Below are 22,154 nucleotides of genomic sequence, written 5' to 3'. Positions count from 1 at the left end.
AGAACTATGTCTGCATACAAGTCTCACCTCCTGGGCCTATCTCTGCTGCACCTGTTTCCTTCACAGCACTGGCTCTGCAGCCTGCTTTTTTTGCCATCTGCTAACGCCATTGACCTGCTGGATTTTTTGATCCAACATCAGTCTGCTTTCCTCATTCCTCTGCATTCCACTCTTCAAAAACATCCTTCACACTTCTAATGCACTGAACGAACAAAATGCGATCTCAACCCCATTCTGGTGTCCAAACGAAACCTCCACTGTTCAGCTTTCCTGTGCTAATGCAAACCTCTTGCTACCTCAGCTGGACAGATCTCCAGTTCACTTTTCCCCTTAAGAATCTCCTGAACAGAAAATTATTATAGCCTCCTCCATAATAAAACTACACACTCTTTATTTCTTTCCCTGTTTGTTTACTCCAGTGTTTGATCCCAGAATATCTAACCTTCCTCTCCCAAATCAGAAGTATTTTGCTTCCATCACACTGTGAAAACATCCATACAGATACCATGTGGCTCAATTACAAGTAAATATATTGTCAGCAGGTTTCCACATCCCTACACAGCACTAACAGAAAACAGCATCCCTTGTTTTCCCCACACAGCAGCTGTTATTCTGACAGCCGACATCTTACTCAATTCAGTACATATAATTTTACCCTATGCACTGTGTCCAGGTACAGGTTGATACATACTTTCCAAACACTCTGGAGTCCCTCCTGCCTTGTCAGTCTCTGAAACTAATGTCTATACATGAAGGAGAAGACTGCTGTCTGACATGTATTTTCTCTACAGATGCATTTTACATAAACTTTTAAAAACAGACAGTCAAAAGCACTCTATAAAAAATATGTGAAAGCACTCTATAAAAAATATGTGCATAACATGGAAAGTACGACCTTGCCCCGGAAGAAAAGGACAGTGAACAGTACATTTACCTGTACAAATCTTTTATCTCATTTAATTATTTAGCCCTTACTAACTTTCTTCTTATATAGACTCAACAGTGCATGTCAAATAGAATATGGCAACAGATGTCTAGCAGATATCCCTAGTCAATTCTCACTTAACTATTAATTACATACCAGTGCCATTGTTTAAACAAAATCAACTAAAGGTCCTTTTTTGAAAGAATATTTATATATATGAAATACTATCAATTTAATGAAATAAGTAATCATAGTTACTTTAGCCCACACTCTCTCTTAACGTAAGAGGAGGCTGAGAATGCTGGGACACTTTAGATAGGAGAAACCAACTGAGGAGGATCTTAACAGTGTGTACTAATACCTGATAAAAAGGTATGGAGTAAAGAAAGCCACACTCTTCTTAGTGATATGCAGTGAATGGACAAGTGTCAACAAGTACAAATTGAAATACTTGGTAAGTCCCTTTAAACTCAAGAAAAATCCTCTTTCAGTGTGAGAGCTGTCAAACATTTAACAGATTATTCAGAGCAGCTGTGGAATCTCCATCCTTGGAGATACTCAAAACCTCACCAGACAGTCCAGAGCAGCCTGTTCCTGTTGACCCTCAAAGAAATTTGGACGAGCCAATACGCAGAGGTCACTTTCAATGTCAACAATTCTATAATTTTACCTAAAAAACCCCAGCTGTATTGAAATTATGTTTCTCTACAAAAATTTCCATGCTCTTACCTGCAAATTAACTGCATCTTGATAAGTCAGCTTCACTGCAGCTGGAATCTGAGAGTATACTAAGTGATTGTATTTGGGAATCAGACCCATCAGGTCAGATATCTGCCGTATCACAATACTGTATGCTCTTGCTAAGCTGCTTGCAGATGTTAAATAGCTGCTTGCATTGCTGGCTTCAAGCGCTGCAGCAGCTGCTGCAGCACTTGTACTGATGGTACCACTCCGACGCAGGTTTGAGGGATCAATATAAATCAAGCCCGCTGAACTTGCTAAACATAAAAGAAGAGATGACGTTAATGAACTTATTTAATCTTTGCTATGTCATTTGTGTAACGATTGATTTAATGAAGATTTACAGAAATAAACTTGTAAATATTACTGACACCACAACTGTAACCAGCAAATAATTACTAGCTACAGTAAGCATATTCAGATCTTAACTGCAACAGATCTTTTCCTTTTTTAAATTCAAAACAAGAACTGGAACAGTCAAGGTAGGTCAGCAGTATGACTAAAAGATAAGATTTCATCCTTAAGAGAATAAACAAAAACAGAGGAAGGAACAAAGCCAGAGCTAGCTGGCATTCATGCATGCAGTTGACTGAGACTTGCCTGCTGGCGTTGACGTACTAGAGGGAGCTGTGCTGGCAGTCCTCTGGTTTTGGGTATTGCGCACAGCCCACTGCATCGAACGGGGAGCCTGGGCAGCACCGTTGGCATGGGAGCTATTTGTGGTTCGCTCCAGAGGCTCATCAAGCATGAAGGTCTCCTGCTCTATGTCATCACTCTGACTGCTGCTGCTATCAGAGTCACTGGAATCATTTGATTGAGAGTCATCTTCAGAAAAAAACGCTGGAACACTGCTAGCTCCTATTGAGAAAAATAAGCAATAACTGATAGCCCCACACCTGTGCACCTGTACATGTATCATGTCAGCATAGTAGACTTCCATGAGAAACTACACAATACAAAAACGGTTCAAATACCACTATTGAAAATGTTCAATAAATTATCCTTATAACATATTGCTAATTCTCCACAGGAGTAATGAAAAAGCAGTATGATTACTTACGCTTCAAAATATAAATTAGGAAGTAATTTGATTTAAAAATTCTTTACTGATTCCACCTCTAGGAAAAGAATTCTAAAAATTATGTTTCCAAATTGGACAGTAAGGCAGTTGCTCTCAAAAACCTGTACAATGATTGCTCAGGTTTTGTGTATAGAATTAAACCATAAACCATTGGTTTAACCTTCTACACTTAAAAGTGAGAACATTCCATTTCACTACACAAGAGCCCAAGGTAGTATTTCTAACACGTGCAGATGCTCCGTAAGTGCAAAAAATGTAGGCCACATCTTAAAGCATTTCCTTTAAAAAAGGACAAAGTCTGCTCAGTACCTCACTATTAGAGCAAAGGAAAAACAGGAAATCTGGGGAAGGAGAAGCACGCTTACTCCTACTATCTAAATTTAACCAGCTCAATTAGACCCCAAAAAATGTGGTGTACCTGCTTCTGACCCAGCAGTAGCTGCAGTGACAACACTTCTGCGCCCACTGGCATTGTCCTGGTTACTGTGGTTACTCTCACTGTCACTTTCTGTTTCAGCAGCAGCTAGTAAATCCAACTCCATATCACTACCTATGAAAGCAATGGACAAAACATCTCATGTTTAGAAGACACAATTATAATTACTGTAGTGATTCACGTAAGACAGAAACAAACCCCAGACACTCCTACTACAGCAGAAGTTAATGAATATGCAGGGGGGTCATCAAAGCAATGCAGACACCCAACACCTGGAGCATGTTTTCTTATTTTCCAGCAATTAGCCACCGCTCTCACTCTGCACTGTACATGTACATTCAACACACAGTGAAAATAAAGGCTTTTAGGATTCAAAATAAGTCACTCCAGGCAAAAGATTCCACAACTCTTCATATACATGCACTAGGACAATTTACTATATGCTGTTTCAACTAGTATTTAAGGAATAGTTGAAAACTTTAAAAAAATCCTAATTAAATATACAGGTTCTACCCCAGTTTCAAGCTTTAAAAATGTCTGAATCAGTAAACAGATTCACTGTACTGTTAATGGATTGACTGGAACACAAAGTACAGTCAGAAAGACAGGAAGATAACTTTTTTTAAAATCATAGCTTTGGGTCATGTAATCCCAAACTAAGTAATGCAAGACAAGCCATATTAAATTCAAACATTTTCATAAAGGATTAATTATGTCTACAAAATAGTGAACCATAATTTAGTACCTTGTGATTAATTTGAGAACTAGCTTGCCAGGATTCAAATCGCTTTTGAGAACACATCTGCCATTGTCGTGGTTAGACACTCGCCCAACCATCAACATTTTACAGTAGCAAATACAAAAGGTTAACCAAGAATATAAAAACTTCATGTCCTTGTCTAATACATGTTATCTCTAATTTTACACATCTCCTTCTGTAAGATGAGCAGTCTGGAACCCTTGGATTCTCTCTACTCATGCAAATCTCCCAAATCATTATTACTGGTGACTCCAAGGAAGCTTTTCTTTTTGATGCACAGTTTTCTCACTCAAGCAGTAAATGTGCAGGATGTACATTATACATACCATCCTCATCATGCTCATCATGCTGTCCCTCTGCTTCAGCATTTTCTTCACCATGTTCTTCCTGTTCATCATGGTGGTCTTCTTCACCAGCCACCCCCTCAACCACCTCAACCTGGAAAGAGATTGTAGTATTATGCCAGACTATCTTCAATATCAGAGAATCTATGTATTTTCCAAAACAGAGTGCAAGGTTTGACTTAAAAACATATTTTGGACAGATGACCTCAAAATTGAACTGACGTGAATGAAAAATGAACTTATAGCCACAGTAGTTGTGCATGGCTGTACAGTTTATACTGTTGTGGGAAAAAAAAAATCACATACACAAATAAAACAGCCTTGGACATTAGATTTTAATGCTGTAAGGATAAAACTGACTAAAAAACTAATCATTAGCTTCTAAATACTGAAGATGTATCATGCTGAAAAACCCTCTAGCTGTCTAACAGAACCTACATAACAGCTGCCATGTGCTGAAAGACTTTAAAACTTTTTTAACAGGGAGAAATAAAATAGAAAACAACAATTACAAAGGTCTATTAAAAATGCTTACAGCACTGTAAGATTTCATGAAGTGCTGCTTAACATCTTTTTCAAATCAGATGCATGGATTTCAGGTTCAGATGTCAAAGCATGGGCTAATGCATTAGGTGTGCCATATTGAGAAGAAAAAACAAGTACAAAAAAGAAAACTGACCTCTTCTACGTCAGCTGAAACAATATCATCTTGTTCTTCATCCCTGCCACGAACTGGTTGTGACTGGCTGATTCGTCTTTGCTGAGGATTCCTTATTATGTAGGATGACTGAGATTGACTAGAACTTAAAAGAAAAATATATAAAAATAAATCCTCAGGAAAAGTAGATTTGGACCTCTGGATATCATTAATGGAAAGCTAACAAAAACTCCAAAATAAAACCACCTTTAAGAAGTCTTTGAAAACAACCAATAGTAAGCTTTAACAGGTTTTACCTGCTAGACTGGTCAGACGATGGTCTGGGTGGCAGAGGCTCCACAGAAAACAGTTCCTCACTTCCCTGCATGGCATCTATACTAGTGCTAGCAAGGGTAAAAGGTGCTGTAGGACGTGCAATTCCCATCCTGACTGGAATAATTAGAGATTCTGCTACATTGCACAACTCTTCAACAGCATAGGGCAATAATGCCTGGAATACACGTTTACATTTTCCAATTGGCTGTGGAATAAAATTGCTGGGAGAAAAATACAGAAAGGTAAATGTCAAATACATCTCTTTTTCCCCAAAAACTTCACGACAGTATTAATCGTCCTCATTTTTTCTCAAAAAATCATCTTTAAGAGATACATCCATTTGCGTGTATAGAAACAATATGTACATAATTCAAGTCAGTGAAAAACATAATTCAGTAATTCAAGATTAAGGTCTGATATCTAAATCTATTACTGACCAACAACCATACACAGTAATTTTAACATGTTTAAAAACCTATTTCCAAAACCTCTAACACTGTAAACAAAAGGTTTGGTATGAACATGTAAGCTTAACAAGTATTGCATTAAGAGGTTACATGACATACCAGGAGCTATTGTGCATCTTTCCAAATCTGTCTATAGAATACAAACTAATTCAGATGTTTCTGCCCATTGTTGATTTTTATCAACTCATTTTGTAAGAAATGCCTTAGTTTAAAGGCAAAACCACCACAATCAACACACTTCTTCACCACTTACTTTTTCTTTTTGGAGGAAGCCATCTCCACACTAAGAATGACAAACACTCTTGCCACAGACCGCAGGAATCTCATTGTAACAGCAATAGCTTCTTCTCTGCGTCCTGGCGTATACTTGTTTTGTAACTCCTTTACCAGAGTCCCCAGCAAAGTATCTAACAGCTGAAGAAAGAGGCCATTACAACTCATTAGCTGCATGTAATTTTGAAGCATTAAACAAGAGATTAACACTTAAAGGGAGATCACAGTCAAAAGAGTACAAATTCACAAAACTAAGATCAACTTGAAGTTACTTTCAAATTAGTTTCCAAGCCCATTACCCGAGATACCTTATAACATCATATTATTTACAAAACCTATGTAAAACATGGCTAAGAGTGCTTACCAAAATGTCTGCTGTACATTTGACAATAAGGCAGTGTGTAAAACAGTCCAAACGAATAGTTCCACTTTGCTGATTAAGGTAAACTTGCTCTTCAGGCAGAAGATGACCTATCCTACTGCTTGCACTAAGACTTGGAAAAAAACAAAAAGAAAGGAAATAAATTTATGTACGTCAGCAGGTGTCAAATATCAGATCAAACTTTGCATCAACTATGTGTAGATACACACGGGTCTTTATTTTCCTGGGAGCCAAACATGATCATGGACTTCAGTGCATTCCAGTCTTGTAACACACGTTCCAGAGCTAGCTGGGCAAAACGAGGAGGTTCTAAATCATGATCAGGCATATCAGAATCTAGAGAGACAAAACAAAAGGAACCCAAAAAAAGCATAAGGAGGAGGTACTGAAACATGGAGTTTGCCATTAATTTCACTGAAACAGCTCTCACCTTCAGGATTTGCAGTTTTACGATTACGATCCTCCCTGATTCTAGGCGGTCTGTATTGGCAGTGTTCTACAGTTTGTCTGGCAACTGTCTGTACTAAAAACAACAGCAGATGTTCTCCCCTGTAATGAAAAAATTGTTAGTGGAAATACAATATACCACATATATTTACAACACAATTTTAAAAATTCTGCCTTAGGCAACACGAATATGAACTTGCCTGCTATTTGGCATGGTAACAAGATTTGTGGTGGTAAGCAGGCGGTAAAGGAGATCAAGGCGAGCAGACTTTTGTCCAGCAATTAGTGTTTTACACTTGCACTTCTCCCAGCAATCACAATAGGCTGTTGGGGATGTTCGTTTGAGCCTACATGAAACAGAAAAGGTGAACTGCAACACTGTTCAGTAACATACAAAACCTTTTTCACATGACCTGAGGGTGTTGGTGCACATGCTTAGATTCCTTCTGAAGTTTTTTGTTTCTGATAGCAGCAAAATGCCAAAACCCAGCCTAAAGAAGGGAAATACAGATTTTATATGTGGCAGCACTTGACGCTTATCATCCATGTTTCCTACACTCATCTTAAGAGGGCAGTTTCACTACAGAGCTTTTCATAATGCCTTAGTAAAACTATCCAAGATCACTTATTCTTCCCTAAAACAGCCTCCATCCAAGAAAGTTAAGTTGAAAATATTCATGACATGTAGTAGAATCTCGGTAACTGTTACTGTGCTGAGAATATCTTTGCAATTGTATTTGCTAGCTAATTATAGCTAGGATATTAATGCTGTAACTTTTACACCCTGTAACAGCAGCACAGAACACATGCAGCTTCAAAGCTTTGGGCCAGGCTGATCTGAGACTTCTTCATTGTTTGCTCATTTTTCCCTTTGTTACAGTTTTTAAAAGATATATGATTTTTAAAAGATGAATATCCTACACTTCTTTCCAAAAAATCACAAGAATGATCTTTCATCAGGATTCATAAAACTCTGAAGGGCATCCAAAATAAAAACACAGTATTTTATATAATGTTCTCACAATATTACACACTTTGAGAATTATTCTTACTCTAAATACTACAAAGTGGAAACTACAAAACCATTTCAGGTTGCTCTTTCAATTCTGACATATTAAATAAATCTTCTAGAGCAGATGCAAAATTATTTCATTAATCTTCTGTTCTCTGCGTTTGGAACACTTCAAACAACGAAAAACTTTATTAAGTATCAGTAAACAAAGGAAATCACAAAATACTTATTTAGTTATAAGAAATGGAACACAATACTTACTTGCAGTCATGTCCTTTGTGACACACCCTTGCACATTCTGTGCAACAACAAAGTGATTCCAACAGGCCACATGTTCGGCATTCAAATATATCCTAAAAGAAGGGGGAAAAAATATTATGCATAGTTTTTTCCTTACAGTGCTTGCAATTTCACATTATTTCAGGTTACAATAAAAGTGCACTTGTTTAAATTGATGCCTAAACTTAAAAGTAGGTCAGTTCTAGAAAGTGGAACTTAGTTGTTAACTTAGAATATTGAGTATTTTGAAAGAGCCATGTCCATCAAAATTCTTGCCAAAGTTAGCCAGAGGGGAAAAGCCACACCCAGTAACAACCATGTTGTGAGGAACACAGTCAGCTTTGAGACTACAGAGCAGTTTGGGGAAGCAGTAACTACACCAGACTTAAAAGTTACAGTAATTTAAACAATGCAATTAATAATTTGAAAATCAGGTGAGTAGACTAACACAATACATGGTTGAAACACATTCCTATTTGCTTTAAAAAAAAAAAAGCTTACTTGGTTAATATGTTCTGCACCAGTCCAGGTAAAACTGCATGTATCATTACAACACAAAACATACAAAGGAGAGTCATCTGGATTTGTGCCAGAAGGACAAACCATTCCCATAAACACATCATCTTCTTTTTCACTGGAAGTTGCTTCAGCTAAAATAACAGAGTAACAGCGTTAAAACAACCCCCCCCAAAAAATCCACCAAAAGAATCCATTCTTGGCAGATGCTTGCCATTACAAAATCTCATACATAAATAGAAGCTTGAATAAAACCTGTTACAGCTTTTGAGAAAATTCTCTGCTTGTCACATTATTTCTTATAGAAGACACTGCAAATTCCTGACTGAAAAACACACCCTTTATCTCTGCCCCAGTCTTAAATTCACTAATATTTAAATCAATTCAATAAATCACCATTTTGAAGGATTATGGAGCATATTCTTAAAAGGAGTGTTTTTGTCCTAAAGTCCTACAGAACTGTGGTGTGACAAGGTCTAACGTGCTTAAGTTTTTCCCTAAATTCCATTTCACGTATTTCTCCTAAAATATTTAATACCGACATTAAAAGAGAGTCACAAAATATTTGTTTGAATGTTAAGTCTTTTCAGGAACAGGATCATCTAGCTTGGCATATCACTCTATCATATCAGGTTTTTTTCAACTTCAAGAAAGAAGTTTCATGTGATACATTTGTGCTACCAAAAAACAGTACCTTAATCCACTGGTTTATAAAGCAATGAAATGCCAAAAAGACTATAAAGAACACAAAAGCAATAATATTCATAGAAATCTCTTGCAATATACGAACTGCAAAAGAGAAGGATACTCCATAATAGCAAAATTTCCAAAACATGCAGCAATCTACTGTGTTAATAAGGACCCTGCACACATGCTGAAGTTTAAAAGGAAACCACACACCAACAATAACTAAAACTGTTGTACCTTTAGCAATTTTCTGTGCAGTTTCTAGAATTGTAATTGCAGCAGGATATGCCCGGCCACTAACTGCTGACATAAATGGTGTCATGCCTCTTGCATCCCTAGACAAAAAATCCCCAACAGACAAGTTAAAACACTGAATTTTTTCATTAAAACAGGAGACACAAGATGCAAATATATGAAAATTTAGCACCACTGATCTTTTGCAAACAGAAAAACCAGAGTGAATAAGCACTCTTTTATTTTACTTCCCTGAAACAGACATACTTTTAAAGGATGGCAGGCACAAAAGGCCTTTATGTAACGTTTTTAAAAAGGCTTCTATGTAATTGATTTAAGGTAATATAACATTACGAACTATATGGAGAACTCATATGAAAATCCTTACTTAGCTGACAGCAATTCTCGAAGATAAGGCTGTAGAACAACACTGTCACACAGCAATTTCAGTATGAAATGAGCATTTGCCTTCCGATCCTTCGATTCCACTACAGAGGGTTCTGTAGAAGGACCTGTAGTAAGAAAAAAGAATTGCAGAGAAACTTTTTTTCCTCAAAAAATGACTACCTGCTAAAAGTAAGTAATCCACTGGGGTGAATAATTGCTAACTTGATTATTCAGTGGTTTCATCAATACTTCATTGAAGTACCCTAAATTTCAGTTCTAAATTATATTTGAAATACAGAGGGTAATCCCAATTTCACGCTGATTACCACCGTTTTACGTATTTGACACTCTCCATGTATATTTTTACATAAAACATAGTATGATGCTTCATTTACTTTCTGCACACTTGAGAAATTCTGCTTCAATCCAATCTTCATCTGATAAGAGGCATTTTCACAGGCAGAAAGTCTGTGCAAGCAAAGACAGCTTTTGAGACAACTTTTGTTCTAAAGCATAATCAAATAAGCAGGATGTCCTCACCTGGGATTGTGGAGGTGCTGGGTCCTTGGCCGGTGCCAGTCGCTGCTGTGGTAAGAGATCCCACAGCGGGGGCCAGGATAAAATCAATGTCACCATCTTTCAGTAAACAGAACAGCAGGATGTATATCAATACATAAAAACATCCCTAACAACATGCTCTTGCTGCAATGTCTAACACACTGCAGGTTCTCTGCATTTAACTGGTAATCTTTCCCAAGAATGGCCACATTCCTAGGTCCGTAATATAACTCAGCATTACAAAGCAGACTTCCCAGGAGTTTGACACCAGCATGAAAAACATACATACTGGATTTAAAAACAGCTGTTAAGTCTTCAGTAAACTCTTAAAGTTATCTCCATGAACACTTGCTACCTCAATGGTGTTAGACAGATTTCAGTGTGAGACTAAAATAAGTTATTATTCACCTTAAAAGCCATCGGTTCTTTATCAAATCTCTCCTTCTACAGTCTAACGTGATATATGAGCAGACTTACCTGGATCCATGGCAGGAGGATCTGGAACCCAGCTGGGAGGAGCTATTGGTGGAGAAACTGGGTCCTGATGATCACTTGATGAAGCACCAGCTTCATGTCTGCCCAATCCAGCAGCTCTCAAGGATCTTCTCATCATTTCCCTTAATCTCAAACTAAATACAAAACCAAGGCAGAAATACTCTCATTTTCATTTATATTAGAACATATTTAAGAAAAACCTCACACTGAAAAAGGAAACCAAACTCCTATTATCGCCATTTCATTTCAGCATAAATAAGAATGAGCCAAGACTTTTTTTTTTTTCTTATTACATTTTGTTGCACCAGAATGTTTTAGCCTTGGAAGGGGAGTCACTAAGCAATGCTTCAAGTCAGACCAGAGGCCAGAACACATCCCTAGGCACCACAGCACTGTCTCTTGCAGGCAGCAGCTGAGAGGCATTTTTACTGCTATTTGACATTCTTTTTAGCCCAAGCTCACTGCCAGGAGTGTTAAGCTCTTGCAAGAATTTGCTCTTGTTGCTACTGGTTTTTTTTTAAATCTAACTACAAGAAGAGATTAATGAAAGGATAAAATATGGGTCTTGATAGAATTTATTTTTAATAACTGCTTAAAATAATGAATCAACTTAAATTCTTCCCCAGTGGTGTTATGTTGGTGTTACTGTTATTCATCTGCTTAAGTGACCAACCCCCTCAGGAATTCTCTTAAAATAAGCCTGGACACCATCGCTGTAGTTCTGTGATACCTAAAACTTCTTGGTAAAGAACACTAGAGCTTATCCTCAAATTCCCTTTCCACAGAAGGAGGAACATTTCCACTTTACAACTGAGAGACAAAGCATCACCCCAGAAAACAGGATTAGTTTACAAATATCCCACCATTAGTTCTCACACAAACAAGGGTTCAAAAAATCACTAGAGCTCTAGTTTGGTGCTTAAAGAAGTGAAATCCAATTTTTAAGCTAGCAGAGGCCCATTCTTAAACTAGACCAAAGGAAAGAATTAATAACAAAATGGTAGTTAATACAGAAATTAGCATACAGAAAACAAGAAGAAAGCATTACTCAGTTTACCTCCTGCTGCTTGATGATCCTGCTCTATTTCCTGGACCATTACTTGACACAACAGAGATTGCATTTGCAATAGCTTCCACAGCTGAGAGCCTTTCAGCAAACGTGTTCCTTTCAGAGCGCTCTGCTTCTGAAAAATTAAGAAAAGCATCAGTGCTAAGATTTTACTTAGAAAATTTTAAGAAAGGAGTGTAAAATATGGAACATCACTAATTTTTTTAATTATTTTTTTTTACATTTATAGAGATAGACTAGGATCATATACAAATTTTTATTTTGGATGCGTTTAATAATGATTCTGTACAAGCTTTCAGTATCATCAACAGACAAGGTCCTATCATGTAGCCAATTCCAGACACTTGCTGAGTCAAGGCTTCAAAACCAATGATAAAAACCAAGCAAAACAAAACAAACACAAACAAAAAATAACAAGGAAGGAAAAAAACCCACACAAAAACAAACAAATAAAATCACCAAAACAACCAACACCAAAACATCAGACTAGGAGAACAAGAAAACAAACCACACTTCATAATGAGCATCCATGAACAATGCAAATGTGTGGATTTGTAATATACACACTCTAGGTACGAACATGCATAGAAGAACTATGTTTGGAGTATAAGAAGGCAGTACAATCAGTTTACATCAGAAAGAACTAGTATTTCTTCTAACATCTACAACCCTAAGCACCTCAACACCTACAGGTTCTAGTCATAATGAGGTCAAGTGAGATACAGAATATTAAAGTGAGATAGAGAACATTATTTAAAAAAACAAAAACAAAAACAAAAAAACAACAGTTTTTGGTAGGAACTAGATGGAAAAGGAGTATTTCTGAATAAAGAAAAGTATTTATTTAAAGTGACTCTGATCATTCTTTCAGGACATGTATCAAAGTTATGAAGGCTAGTGCTCACTTTCCATTCAAAGGCTTTTCAAACTGAGAGTCACCATTCTCTGCACACTTGTTTCACCAGTGACAGTATTAAGGCCTGGACAGTTCCCTCTTTTCTCTTTTTTCCTTTTTTTTTTTTTCCTTTTTTTAAATTTTTTTAAGGGGAAAGTACTATTAATACCCTTCATTCAAAGAATGAAAGAACAAGGTAATCTGACGGTGTGTGTCAGCTGTTACAGTAAGTTTATTCTTTAAATATTTCTACTCATCACTACCCTAAGTAAAAGAGATCCTAGGTTTTGCTTGTTCACAAGCATGTGCAGGCTTCTTAGAAAAAGATCACCAACTACCCAAAGCAGACAACTATTAAACAGCTAGCAGTGAGAGAATACTACTTGTGTCCCTAGCTACAAGTTGATTTGTAGCTGTCAGTGAGTTGCCATTGTATTTGTGCAGTACTCCTTTCTCACACCCACTAGCTCTCGTAACTCATGACCCATCATTTCTGGACCCCTCACACAAGGGGTCACAGCTCTTGAGAGTCATCCCTCAAGCAATACAACCATTCTCTGCAGCAGAGGTTTCACCTGCTCTGGAGAAAGTAATCTGTAACTGAATTTTCACTGGTCCACTTACAAAGTGAGTGTCTGTTTTCAGAGAACCATCATTTGTACATGCTTTGGGTCTAATGGGTGATTTGCTGTTCTACTGTCTAATGAAATCTGTTCTCCAGGCAAAACCCCTCAGTTTTTATGTGTTAGCTGAAATTTAGTATCACAACTTTATAATGATTTCACATGCTTTGGACATTTCTTTCAGATATGCTTTTCCCAAGACCCCTTCTATTGGCAAGACTGAGGAGATACCAATTCACAGAAACAGAGCAGCCTTCCCACAAGTTCGCAGGTCTGGGACCACTTCTGCAATTTCTGTATCATTTATCCAACACTGCAGGAGCTATAGCAAAACTAAGCACAGGATGTGAGAAGAGAAGAGAGAGAGGGGAAGAGGAAGAAAAAATAGCTATCCCTGCCCTCAACATTTCCTTTCTGGCATTTAAAAAAGAAATCTGTATGAACAAGAGTGAAGAATCTCAAGCAGGTACGAGCTGGGAAGTGGCACTACATTCTGAAATTGTTAAGAAACATCATATCGGTGTCTGGAATTGAAGCCTTTACTTCTAAATCTAAACCTTGTTTACAGTTTAAGAGACAACCATGTACCTCACAGACAGTAACATAAGCCATTGCTGCCCTCCAGATGATAAACAGAAAATAAGCATGTCCTAATCTCCATCACTGACAGTGGAAGCTAAATGTGACCTGAATCTAAAGATATGAATCTCCTTCAAGGACAAGTTTTATGACGGAAAAAGAGAGAGGCAGAGGAGTGTTACAAGTCTATCAGGTTCATGTTTTTTACTTTTCACAAAGTTAAATTACATCCAAATGAAGTTACTGAAAAAACTGTCAAGGTTGCAAAGACAAGCACTCAAATTAGGAAAAGTCAGATTAAATTTGCCTATGCATCCTTTTTTCAGCTTCCTTACGTGCTTATAGTAGCACAATCTTCAGTTACACAGTTAGGTGTTGTTTATTTATTTTGGTTTGGGTTTTTTGCTTTAGATTGTTTTGTCACCCCAGCGCCCTGCACCCAGCAACAAGACTCCTGCCTCAATCAGTGCACAGGATGGACGACACACTGAAGATGAAGGGTTGTACAGAGAGCAGGATGCTTATGCCTTGTTTGCTGCAACATTAGGGAGGTGTAGTACGGCAGCAACAGCTTGGGAAGAAGAAGTGGAAACATTGTGTTGTGCTTAATGCCACTGAACATCGCTTTGGACTGCTGGAACCTATTTCTGGCACATCTATCAGCACAAAGAACTTTGTGAAACAGGTTTTTACAGGTGAACGTGATACATTGTACTCATTTCTGGACACCTAAAAGGTGCCTGACTCACAGAAATCATTAACATTCACAGCACAACTAACACTATGATTAATCCAGTTCTAGAGTTCAGTGTTTTGAAGTAACACCTACTCAAAATCAGGCCCTAGGCTTCTCAAACAGAACGCTCAAAATTAGTTAACAGCTTTGAATACAGAAAAACTTCAAACTATAACAAAACTCCAAGCAAGAGATAAGAAAGCTGCACATTACCCCATTCTATAAACAGGGATATGAGGAACAATTAAGATCCATAAATGACTAAAATTCAATTACTGCACCATACAAAAATCCCACAAGGAAGTTCATTCGTTATTCAGTGCAGGGTTTGTATGGTGTGCAAGACTAAGGAATGGGGCCACACACTGAATGATGAGGATAAAAAGAAATATTGAATAGCTACCCATTCGGTGAGCACCGTCCATCTTGTGCACTGAATGAGGTAGTCCTGTGGAAAAAATAGTATGACGGTGTAATTAAAGACCATTTCACAATGCATACCCGTGTACAGCACATGGGTAAACTTAATTCTGCCATTCCTTAATTTTTGAGTGCTTGACTTAGCAACCTTGTTCTGTTAACATGCTTTTTTACATAATAGTATTTAACAGACATTTTTAAATGGTGTCAGTAACTGGCAATAATAGGTCATTCTTCCACATTTCTTAATACGTATCAATGCCAAGTAGCATTTCTAACTGAAAGTATTAACAGAACACTTCAGAATTATAAATACAGTTTCTCATAAATGTTACTATTGATATAAAGGGGATACTAGTGATATAAAGGTAGAAAAATACTTTTTTCATCTAAAATTACTGTGTGAATGTCAAAAGTTTTTACAATGAATAAAAGTAGCTTAGTGCTCTTAATTACTGAATTCTTATAAAATTCTCATAAAACCTTATGAGAGTAATAAAAATGTTATCTCAGCACCTTTGAAAGGCAAGGGCACATTTTAGGTGCTAAATTTTAATATACCCTATATGAAGAATGCAGCCTTTATTTCATATTTTCTTGAAAACTGCATGAAAATATTTTTTTCAAATTATTTTCATTATATAGTTGAACTCACCCTCTTCCTCTTTTGTTTCCTTGTTGCTGGTTGGAAAGCACACAGACACACAAGCATGCAGAATATTACGGTTTCCATCACATCTGTGGCCAAGGAATGTCTGCAGCATTTGTGGATTCTGATCCAAGACAACTGCTTGTTCAAGATTCATCAGGTATTGTCTGCAAGCCTCGTAGTCACATCGAAGAATGTGCTGCATCAATGTTTGTTTCTGTACTCAAAATAATAAAATATTTTAGAAATAGAAAGCACAAAAGGTAGATATAAGCTCCATAAATACTTCTAATTTTCTTCTAATTTTGAAATTAATAAGAAGCTCTTCATCTCCAGCACTGGCTGGAAGTTACTGCAAGAGCTGTTCAGAATATGCATCATCTCAATTATAGCACTGTTAAAAACAGTTGTGTGCATTCAGGCACAGACAAACAAAAGGAACAGAGCAGCAGAAGCCATCAGGCTCACCAAAGCATTCCTTTGGCTTCACAGTTGGATTCTTAAGATTTATTACTTCCATTTCATAGCTCCATGTAATGTGGGAAAGGTGATACAACTGAAAAAGCCTGAGGATCTACAGGAACGACTTCTAACTTAGTTCCTTCTAAACAAGTGATTTATGTGCTGGGAAGTGAATGATTGGAAGCTGTTGAAGGTCTGGGAGGTTCACCCCATACATAACCAGTTTTTCCATAGTGATGGAATACTGCTTCACTGTGAAATCAATCTCAGTCTAACAGGTACACAGTACCTCCGGGTGGCAGCAGAACACACAGCAGAGCTAACAAATTACTGACAAGATTTTACAAATATGACATACAAATTCACAGCAGAACTACTCACACAACAGCACTGATGAGGACAGAAATCTACAGGTGATTCAAGTGAAAAAACCTTCACTTTCCTCTCCTAGTTTTCTAATGTATGCTCCAAATAGATAATTTAAAAAAAAATAATAAAAAGAAAAAAAATATTGCATTCTCAGGGATCCAACCAAAACAAGTTGTCGGATCCCTGAACAAAACTGTGCACCCATGAGACAAATGAAATTGCACAATGTTAGTAGACATGAAAAGGTAACCTTTTCAAAATCAATGCCTAAAAAACCTTACTAACTAGAAGCCTGATACAGAAGTCATGCACTGCCCAAAAAGGCAAATTGTTGGTATTTTCGTGTTTCTAAGATAATCTTCAGTTGAAATTAGTTTATTTCTAATAGTGAAAATACAAATCAGTATCTAAACGTGAAGCTGCTTCAAGCATAAGTTTATAAAAAAAGCAAGAGGAAAAAAAAAAGCATGTAATTTGGTAGCAGAGAAAGTATTTTACCTCAACAGCCATAATGATAATAGCAGCTTTCTTTTTGATGGTCGAGTTAGCAGGAAGATTTGTTAAGGAATGAACACCCATTCCAAGACTACTAATAGGTGGAAGATCAAGCCAGTCAGGGTCTCGTATCCCACCCATACAATCTTTTGCCATTGGATAGATTGTACCATTTCCATCTCTAAGAATAATAGGTGATTCCTACATTTGGGGAAAACAAGTTTCATTATTAAGTCTCCACAATTTATTAATATTATCCTTCCCAAAAGGTCCAGTTCTTGACTGCCAACAATTGTAACAGTTTACCCAAGATTCTCATTTATGTCACTGACTCCTATCATTACAAGTGGTGCAACATAAGATAAGAAATTCCCTTTTGCAAATGCCTGAAATGTGCTTAACATGATAAATATTACTAAAAGTATCTTCCTTATTCATTAACTAACATTACCAGTGAAACAAATAGTATCTGTACTTTTAGATTACTTAAATGCTCCAAGTGAAGTTGAATATATTGAAACGAAACGTTCAAATTCAATTATTTTGCAAAAAAAGTTATCCTAAACAAAGTATACCACATTAGTGGAAGAGTTGCACAAAACCTCAATAATTTTTAGTGAATCTGTACTTTCAGTCAATTACAGAATAATTTTTTTGGTTAATAGTTCCATTTATTCGCAGGAGTGGATTTATATCTGACCCCGTTCCAAAATATAGCTAGATCACATTCCAAAATGCAGCTAGATAACAAGTTAATACTAATCCAAAAACAATTCTGTCACCTTTCCTCCCCCTTTTTTACATTCAAGGTATAGTTTAAGTAAGATATGCTTAATTAAGTTGACTGCTATTCCCTTTGTGCCATCAAAATATTAAGGGTAGCAGCAAGTTTTTCATAATCTATTTGAAAAACTATTTCTTTGCCAGGTTTTGGAAAAGGCTTACAGAAGGCTGTACCATCTCATGGCTGTACCAAAGATGACAGAAGTGAAGTGCAGTGAGGTTAAATGATTAAGACACAAAAGCACAAACCTGTCCAGCTGTAAAAATAGCAACACTTCTCTCATTCTGACCCAGGAATGCAATGCTGCTAGTAGGGAAATTATTTTCCTGTTCAGCCTTTCCTGTGGCAAGGTCAAATATGCAGTATCGAACCCAGTTCCCAGTTTTCAGAACAGCATGCACTCCTTCAAAGACACATGAAGAAAAAAGTTAATGTGTTTTATGGATGGCATCCAGTCTAACTAAAGCACTTGAAAGAAATTACTGATATCAATGGAAACACCTGTTGATGTCGTTCTGAAAGCAGGTGTTTTTCACTTGGATGAGACACAGGTAATAAAGGGACCAACAGATATGGACACATGGGGTAAGTCCTACTTACCTTTTGAATCTACATTTACTGCTAGGATCTCTGTTTTTTCAGGAATACACAGCTTTTTGGGTGTTCTTTGGAAACAGTCAGGAACTTTTGGAGTTCCACCAGTTTTTACGACCTGAAAACAGATGTAAAATTTTAGGCTGTAATTAAGCACACAGAGTGCTGACACTTCAAAATACTGATTGTTTACTCCATATTTCACAAACACATACCTGCAGTTCATCTATTCTGAGCAGCCTACAGTCTTGGAGGAGAGAAGAAGGATCAGGATCGGAATTAGAACTGCTCTGACAGTTTGCGTTATTGGAGGTGCCTGGAAATTTCACAGCAACGTACGCACCATCCACTTTTAGCACCTACACGCAGAACACAGAGTTTTATCAAAAGGCTGAACAGAAACTGATTTGCTTCAAAATAAACTACACCTTTTTCAGGGAAAGGAAAAATTTTACAATATCCAGTGATAAAATTGTATAGCTTTTGGTCATTAGCTTTGTCATTTTGCTAAAATCACTGAAATTTGAAAAACTTGGATTTCCTAATGACTTCATAAGCATCCTGAATCATATCAAAGGTCCCTCCATTTCAGCTTCTTACATCCTACAGGAGCCAACATTAAGTGACTAGAGAAGCTCCTGCTGCTACTCCTCTGGTCTCTTTCCAACTTCCATCTCCTGGAAACAGCAGGACAACTTCATGTTTAATAGCCTGGATAGACCTTTCTCTCATTAATTTGTGCAATCCCTTTTTGGAAACAAACACTATTCTTGTGGCAATGAATTCCAAACATTAGCCAACAATTCAACAACAACAAAGTCTACACTGAGTCTCCTTCTGTAAGCGTCCATTAGCTCTTATACTACAAGATAAAGGAAAAAACTTTTTTTGGCTCCACCTGAAAATTTTCAGTGCTCTTTCCTCAACAGGACTGTACACAGTGGAAAAAAGACCTGTTAGTTTAAGAGTCCAGTACTTGTTCTGCACTGTTCAATGATCAAGTTCTCCACTCAGCACTTAGGACCGAAGGATACAGTCAGGAGTGTCCACATGTTCTTCGTGTGTGTGTGTGTGTGTGTGTCTGTCTGTCTGTCTGTCTGTCTGTCCTTCTCTGGTCCCCAAAGAAACAGAAGCTATTCAACCCTACACTGACACGGGCATTTCTAAGACCCTCCGGAGTTGCTGCCATCCACATCTAATCAGAACTGTCAAAACAGTCCTCCTTGATACAGGAACTTCTTGTGCTATCACCAAACAGAAAGGCACTTTGAATTTCCAGCTTTTAATTTTATTCAAAATTAAAACAAAGTTAAGGCAGAAGGGGGTGGGGAAAGAACAGACAACGTTTTAATCATGAACAGTAATAAGAACTCTGTATGCTCGCAGTCTTGATCAAAACTAGATATAAGCAACCATCAGCTTTTAATGAGCCCTAAATTCTCAACAGTTTCTACACAGAAAGTGCTTAACAAACAAAGGTCTAGAGGTAACCTACTTTATCTAAAAGGTGTCCAATAATAAAAAACACATCTCAAAGTTTCAATATACTGTATGTAAGAAAAATTCAGGCACTTTCATGTTTTCTCCCAATTTCTCTACCTAAGTGCAGCCTATCAAGTGCACTAGACAAAATTATGTATTGACAAACCTTAAAGCATTAGCAGACTTCTTTTTGTAACAAAGATTACTGTGGAGAGAATTACAGCAGTTGCACCCTATATGCTGAAACTTCACTCTAGAAGCAGAATTACAGGTTCTAGTAGTAGAGCATCACTGATAGCAGCAAGAACACTACCCAAACATTTCAAAATTCAGACCTAGTCAAAAGATTCATAAATATTAACCATCATCTGGATTATACAAAGACAGATTTCTATGAGATTGGCAAGCCAACTCTCTAGATGAAAACTGTGGTTTAGCAAAAAAAGTTTATTCCATGTACATTTAGATGTTTCTGAGATAATCAGACTAATTTATAAGCCTGTAATCACATGACTGTGCTTCAATCAGAGCTTCTAGTCCAACATATAGGATCTTTTTCTTTTTTCTTAAATTACCAAATGTTGCTACAAGAACTTTATAAACTTGAGCTGCTTTCTGATGGAAGCGTGCGAAAAGATACAATTCCCCAATCTTTAACATATTCTATCGCCATAATAAAAAGGTTTTTACTGCATGCTTTCTGGCTTCTCTTAGTGTTATCAACTACATCATTTCTCACTTATATCACTTCTGATGTGTTCAGAGAAATGATGACAGGTTTTAAGTGACGGAAGTCTTATGGCATCCACATGACAAATGTTTTTTCTTTCCCATTCTCAAGGAAAACCATGTATCTTTAAAAACTGGAAAACATGCTCATTAAGATTTTGCTAAGAAGATAATCACCTCTTCAAACTAAAATCAGCTCTTCAGTTAAAATTACTAGTACAGCTGTCACAGAAAGAAAACAAAACTATACCCTGATGTAGTGAGCAATGAGCTTGAGTGAAGCATTTGATAGTAACTGTCCATAGAAAGCTCCAAAGTAAAGATGTGGCACAATGAGCCAGCAATAAACAAGATAAATATGCAACATAAACATTCCTCTTTAAATGAATTTATGTAATTCTGAGATAATTGAAAAACTCATTACAAAAATAAAATGCAAAAACTTAAAGGATTGAGATGCTTTAGTTTACAGAACTAATGTACTGCTGATACAGCTAACACAAAAGTTTCAGAAATTAGAAACAAGCATTTTACATAACTACATATACAATATGTGCCTTACTAGGACTTAATTAAGAGAATGAATTGAATGCAAAAAGCAAGCAACCAAACAGAAAATTAAAGATTTTTTTCTGAAAAGCAGAATACCTTTTTAGCGCATTTTCAGCTACAAGATAATGACACCTGGTCTTTTTAGTGGAATAAAAAAATGTTATTTGAGAAACTAAAAGATGAACACAGTTGTTAACTCCTTTATCCTTACTATCAACTCAGTCCCTAACACCAGAATGTCACTGGAAAACATTGAAACTTTCCCTCTCCAGAATTACTACATTCTTTCTCAAAACACAGCAGCAGAAGACCAGGGAAAATAATTGTTTTTACTTCCTATCCAGTCTTCTTTTTGAAATGGAAGAAATTTTAACATTACAGAAAAGGCTTCTATCTCTATCCCAAAGGTAGAATGAACACTCAAAGAAATACTGACACTGACACAAAAAACCACTCGACTTTGAAAGATTACAAACAGAGTCCTAACAGGGAGTGAGTAACTCTTCTACGGCAAGATCCAGTCTGAGCTTTTTTCAATTTATCTTTCTCACTGGAAAGCTTCAATCTCAGACAGGAATCAAAGGAAAAAAACCAAGTTAAAGTGACTGACTGAAATAATGCAATACAAAGTAAGAACAAACTACTCAATCTAAATTTATGTTTTACAAAATTCCTTGGAGCTGATAGGCTTTCTGGGTGTAGGAACTGCAAAACTGGTA

At 36.9% G+C, this 22,154-nt stretch overlaps 1 protein-coding gene across 3 annotated transcripts in view; it reads right to left on the bottom strand.

Moving 5' to 3' along the window:
• Positions 1-22,154, bottom strand: part of UBR5 (ubiquitin protein ligase E3 component n-recognin 5) — an 85,576-nt gene that overhangs the window by 15,724 nt on the left and 47,698 nt on the right. For 2 of the 3 annotated variants that reach the window (XM_040087444.1, XM_040087457.2), the window contains exons 17-39: positions 18,888-19,031; positions 18,679-18,790; positions 18,327-18,481; positions 17,298-17,495; positions 15,975-16,185; positions 12,055-12,181; positions 10,980-11,131; positions 10,485-10,580; positions 9,946-10,069; positions 9,561-9,658; positions 8,622-8,770; positions 8,103-8,194; positions 7,030-7,176; positions 6,813-6,931; positions 6,592-6,718; positions 6,365-6,494; positions 5,981-6,141; positions 5,242-5,481; positions 4,967-5,090; positions 4,270-4,381; positions 3,166-3,297; positions 2,267-2,524; positions 1,655-1,923 (exon numbers count right to left, since the gene is read on the bottom strand). In XM_040087444.1, coding sequence (XP_039943378.1) covers positions 1,655-1,923; positions 2,267-2,524; positions 3,166-3,297; positions 4,270-4,381; positions 4,967-5,090; positions 5,242-5,481; positions 5,981-6,141; positions 6,365-6,494; positions 6,592-6,718; positions 6,813-6,931; positions 7,030-7,176; positions 8,103-8,194; positions 8,622-8,770; positions 9,561-9,658; positions 9,946-10,069; positions 10,485-10,580; positions 10,980-11,131; positions 12,055-12,181; positions 15,975-16,185; positions 17,298-17,495; positions 18,327-18,481; positions 18,679-18,790; positions 18,888-19,031 — 3,477 coding nt within the window. Of the gene's footprint in view, positions 1-1,654; positions 1,924-2,266; positions 2,525-3,165; positions 3,298-4,269; positions 4,382-4,966; positions 5,091-5,241; positions 5,482-5,980; positions 6,142-6,364; positions 6,495-6,591; positions 6,719-6,812; positions 6,932-7,029; positions 7,177-8,102; positions 8,195-8,621; positions 8,771-9,560; positions 9,659-9,945; positions 10,070-10,484; positions 10,581-10,979; positions 11,132-12,054; positions 12,182-15,302; positions 15,348-15,974; positions 16,186-17,297; positions 17,496-18,326; positions 18,482-18,678; positions 18,791-18,887; positions 19,032-22,154 lie in introns of all 3 variants that reach the window. The other variant, XM_040087422.1, reaches the window with a different exon arrangement.

This window comes from Hirundo rustica, chromosome 1, assembly GCF_015227805.2.
Source record: "Hirundo rustica isolate bHirRus1 chromosome 1, bHirRus1.pri.v3, whole genome shotgun sequence".
Taxonomy (NCBI): Eukaryota; Metazoa; Chordata; class Aves; order Passeriformes; family Hirundinidae; genus Hirundo; species Hirundo rustica.
Note: the sequence above shows the minus strand (reverse complement) of the source record. Positions and strands in the feature narration are given on the sequence as shown.